Source organism: Chenopodium album, chromosome 22 (genome assembly GCF_948465745.1).
Source record: "Chenopodium album chromosome 22, dcCheAlbu1.1, whole genome shotgun sequence".
Classification (NCBI taxonomy): domain Eukaryota; kingdom Viridiplantae; phylum Streptophyta; class Magnoliopsida; order Caryophyllales; family Amaranthaceae; genus Chenopodium; species Chenopodium album.
The window spans coordinates 12,806,098-12,811,366 of record NC_137855.1 but is presented as its reverse complement, the minus strand read 5'-3'; the positions used below and the strand labels follow the sequence as shown (position 1 = coordinate 12,811,366).

Genomic DNA, 5,269 nt, shown 5'->3' with positions numbered 1-5,269 from the left:
CTTCTCACCACCACACTTGTTAGTGTATAGAGAGTGAGGGATAGCTCAACTGCTTAAAGCTTTCCTCCCAATTCTAGGTGATCTTAAAATCGATTCTCATCACTTACCTTTGTGGTTCTTTAAACACCAAAAAAAATATTGTTAGTGCATAGCTTAGTCCAAACGCACATTATATTGAGTTTGTTGTCTTACTTTAGTTGAGATAGGCCAATATATCTGACCAACTAACAAATTAGCTTACATTAATGGTTAGCAAAATTTGGGCATAGAAACAATGAAATGAATTTCCTTTCACATTCTTTAATTCATATATCATCTTGTCAAAATGGGAAATATTTCTCATCTTTGTTACAATTGTTGAGAAACACTCTTCGCATCACGAACAACCTACAAATTTTTTGTCGGCGCCCATTTAATCCTAACACAAGATTAAGTACAAGCTTGACGATGGTTTCAAACAAAAATATGTCAAGTTTACTGGTACCAGTTCTAAAGAATTTTCGTAGCATTTATGAATATAGGTATTTTCAGTGTATATACATATCTCAAGCTTTACAATGTAATCCACTACTCTGGTCATTACTTGTTTGCTTGAACTCTATGCCTTTGCAAGGTTGGTCGTTGATCGAGGTGGAACGATGGATTTTGCATAAGCTACTGGCAACGATAGAAGCTTCTTGGCTTTGCTAACATAAGCCCTCTTTGTGAAGTTGTTGTAATCGTTAGCTTCAATCTCATCCAGTATTTGACGATACAGAAGCAATGATGCCCAAACCTGAAATTATTTTAAGATCAGCTACTTGTCCTGTTTTTCCCCTTCCTAATCACGGTGCATGTATTTGAAGTATACAAAATAAAAGTGATATGTATAATCATGCATTTTGGGGGTAACTACTCAAAATAATTTGGAGTGCAATCTCTTTTGTATGCAACAGAACCAAAAAGACATCACAATAACACTCCATACTATATTGAAAAAGCCCACCAAAACTAGGAGTTATTCCTGAATAATCATAAGATCATTAGGTGGATTTATTTAGGAAACTGGTGTACCTTAAGATTATTCAGGCCAATTATAATATTATATTTAAAACGTACGAGGTTCTTGATAGCTTACCGGCCATCTGCTAGCTGCACTAAGCTCTGAAACTCCATTCTCCGCTTCATCAAAGAACATCCTGGCTCGCTTGATCTGTTTCTTCATGAAAGTCCTCCATTTTTCTGTTACCTTTCCTGCAAATATATCTTCATCTGAAAGACCAGCCTGCGCCAATTCATCTTGTGGCAAATAAACCCGCCCTCTCCTTGCACTGAACCAAGGAAAATCAAAGTAAGGTGCTGTAGTTGCATGAAAGTTGATTTTTATATATAAATATACTAACAATAGATAAGAAGGCATCTCAAGAAGTATTTTCGTTGATTTTCAGTAGAGCTTAAAGATACGAAGTATAATTTTCATGGATGATATTATCAGAGTTCTATGATTCCTAGTTTCTACTTTATGTTTTCAATAATTCTAAGTTGTATCCTTGACACTTTGAAATGTTTATGTACACTTTCATATGGGACCAACATGGAAATTTTTTATCAAATTAAGTCTGATGCTTTGATAAAAACCAGACACCAGACCCAATCCCAAGTAACACACATTTTTAAACTAGTCAATTACATGATTACATCATTGAAAAGTGTACGAGTACATTTCATCAACAGCCAAAAAAAAAAAAAAATTGTTCAACAGTGACAAACGGCACATACCTATTTGTGAAAGACACATACTAAATGCAGCAATTAAATCCACAGTAGACATCAAGTTCTATCATTAAAAAGTTAACAAGAAGAAGATGACAGGTAAGCAGAACATCAATTTGAGTTGCACTTACTCTTCTCCAACATCTCGAAGAATGTTAGTGAGCTGATTTGCAATCCCTAAAGCTAATGCAGCGTTGTAGACACTTTCGGTTGACGCCTTTGATTCAGGTGCTATACCCATGACAGGAACACTCATCAATCCAACAGTTCCGGCAACATAATAGCAATACAAGTATAACTCGTCAAAGCTCTTGTATCTAGACTTTCTAAGATCCATCCTCATTCCTTCAATCATGTCTTTGAATGGCTGCCAATCAAATACACACAATCAGGATAACTGGAAAATACACGGAGTACAACATATTATGAGACTCAAAAACAAGTCTCCTGATTGAGTCTTTTCCCAAAACTAATACTAGAATTAGTACTTTTGTGAATCGCAAATTAAAAATGTAAACAATTGAACAGGCTTCTACTACTGAATGGCATAGGCTGATAAAACCACAGCCCAATTCTACCTTTCCCCAATCTTTCAGACGTATTACAAGTACATAGAAGTAACGCGCTCAAGCATTCTTTCTCAAATCATGAAAATAATAACTCATAAATTGCATGCATAATAATTTAATGGCAAACCTGGATATCAATAGGAAACTTGGTGACAGTGTCAGATAAGGCAGCATCAAGCATATCAAAGGGACGACCTCTGAAAAGGTCTTCCAACCTTGTCTCCCACCTATCCAAAGCGGTAGGTGTTATGTGTGAAGCATTTGGCCCATCGACAAGCTCATCGGTCCTCCTACACCACACTGCACAAACAAGTATAATATTAATAAGTATATAAGATTGGCTGTTCTCTCATTTCTTATTTTTTTTTTCCTTCTTCTAGAGGGAAACAATCACATGGCTTCCATTTTGTCAAAAACCCAAGTTAAAGAAACATTTTCTGCACCAAATGAATCTGAATACCTTCACTATCTTTGGTAAATAAACAACACATCAATTTTAATTATTAAATTTTAATGGTTTGATCCAATTCAACTACGGTCAACCTTCCTGGCTATAAGCCTATCATGTGCTTCGGCACAAAACATACAAAAGATTCGACATATTATATTGTTTCCACGTAATTAAAGCAATTAGTTAGCAAAAACAGGCATACAGAGTTTGAAATCAGGTCAATTAGACAATTACAGACAGGGTTTAATAAATCAGTAGTTGTACATATCAAAACCACTTGCTTACCATATATTGCCCAGATAGCCTTTCGCCTCGCAGGGGTCATAAGCTGAGTTCCTGTAAAAATAACAACAGTGCTAACAAAGTCAGAATCATACCCGAAAACAATCATACATAACTAATTGTGTCTTTTTCCTTTAAACACCTCTAAGCAATCTTAGTCCTACAAAGGAGGAGCAAAAACCTACCCAAGTAAAATGTCTTGGCATATTCGGCACAAACTTCACCACACCGATCATAAGCCTCATTAAGCAAGGTTAAAGTCCCAGGGACAACAATATCAGGCTTCACATCAACATCAAGATCATCGCGCGACCTTAACTCCCTATTCACCAACGCCGCCTGCTTCAACACCACATCATACACCCTTTGTTCAGATGACAAAACCGCCATTTCTCCGGTTGGATTCGCAACCATGCTCGAAAGCACAGGGAATCCACTCCTCTTTTGATGTTTTGCAACATTATATGTCCAAGAATTCCAACTCTCTTGCTTCTTACACATCCTCTTTGATCTCCCATTCGAAATCGAACGACTAACTAATGATTCTGCTACTCCAAACCCACTGTACACCTCTGTGGTTGGAGACACTACCCATAGTAAAGTAAGAGGCATTGTGTTGTTCTTCTTATCAAATCAAAACCAATAACAACTTAGTATATTCTCCTCCTTTTTACATGCACAATCTTATCAATACTATGAATTTATCAATTCTTCAAAAGCCAAACCCTTTTCAACTTTCTGCAAATAATAATGCAAAAGTAGGCAAAAACACACCATTAAAATCACACTTAACACATTTTAAATTACAACAGAAAACCCACTTCAGTAGTAACATAGCTTAGGATACCCATCACTACAAAATGTCAAAATCTTAAACAAAATAAGATTAACATAAAATATTTATACTTTATGAAGGACAAACATGAATCATTAGATAAAATTTCATGAATAAATTAACATGCATGGACCATATTGCTTAATAAGGTAAACGGGTTGAATAATTTTGATTAATTTATTGCTAATGCAATTTTTTAATACAAAGATTACAAAGCTAATTTCCATCTTAGGTATGCTTGACCCACTGCACAAATTTTCATTATTCCAAAAGAGCTAAAAACACATATGACACAACCAACACACTCAACTCCCAAAACCCAACAAAATCAATTATAATTAATCAAAATAAAATGCAGTAATTAAGAAGAATAAAAATGAGCAAAACCAACCTTAATATTTTCAATGGGGATTAAAAAATATCGACAAATTGTAGCAAATTCACCCACATAAATTCCTGGGTATTTTCGATTATTCTTCCTGAATTCAACCCACTAATCAAAAACAATCCCACTAACTTTGATTTTGATATTCTTGATGAAATTAAATTTCTGGGAAAAGTGTAAAATTGGGATATATAATGAACAATGTGAAGATTTATTTGATGGGTTTATTGTTACACAAGTAGGGAAAATAGAGGAGAAAGTTTATGATGTGCTCCACCTCTCTTCTCTCTCCACCACAGCTTGATGATGCCAGTTGAAGCAGCATCTTTATTTATTTATTTTTTTTTTTTTTTTTTTTTTTTTTTTTTTTTTTTTTTTGTTGTTGTTGGTTTTTTTTCATTTTTGTTTTTTGTTGGTACTTATTGTAAAATTTTATAATATACGGTCCAAATGAAATCGGTTAAACCGGGTGAGAAAATTCGGATTGGGGCTTGGATGGTGTAAGAACAAGTAGCACTTGTGTTTATCGAACAAATGTTGGGTGCATAACTGCATAGCTTAATTGGTCGCACACTTGCCCATTAGTGTTATGACAATATTACAGTACACTTTTGTTTTGTTTGGTAAAATACTGGAGTAAATTTTATAATGGCCTACTGTTTTTGGTGCGTAGTAATAAGTGGAGGTAACTAGCAATTAGTATTATGTGCACCTAGGGGTGCTAATTGAGTTGAACAGTTCGCGAGCAACTCGTACTCGACTCAGTTAATCCTCGGTTAAAACTCGACTCGAGTTAGCTCGATTCAAATTCGAATCGACTTGAGATGTTAACGAGCACGAGTTGAGCAAGCTCTAACTCGACTTGATAAGCTCGTGGGTAACTCGATAATATATTATTAATATAGAATTTACAAAGAAAGTTACTATGTTTAAACAAATTGGACACTTAATAAGTCTTAATTTATATTATAAAAAAAAAGAGTAAATCTTTAATA

At 34.8% G+C, this 5,269-nt stretch overlaps 1 protein-coding gene across 1 annotated transcript; it reads right to left on the bottom strand.

Annotated features, from left to right (window-relative positions):
- Positions 1–275: 275 nt before the first annotated feature.
- LOC145603594 (phytoene synthase 2, chloroplastic-like) lies at positions 276–4,588 on the bottom strand. Its single transcript, XM_081659525.1, has 7 exons — positions 4,281–4,588; positions 3,240–3,792; positions 3,058–3,108; positions 2,449–2,621; positions 1,884–2,119; positions 1,118–1,310; positions 276–775 (listed from the first exon to the last, which is right to left on the bottom strand). The coding sequence occupies exons 2-7, from the start codon at positions 3,664–3,666 to the stop codon at positions 599–601; spliced, it is 1,257 nt and encodes a 418-aa protein (XP_081515651.1). The 5' UTR covers positions 3,667–3,792; positions 4,281–4,588; the 3' UTR covers positions 276–598.
- Positions 4,589–5,269: the final 681 nt, after the last annotated feature.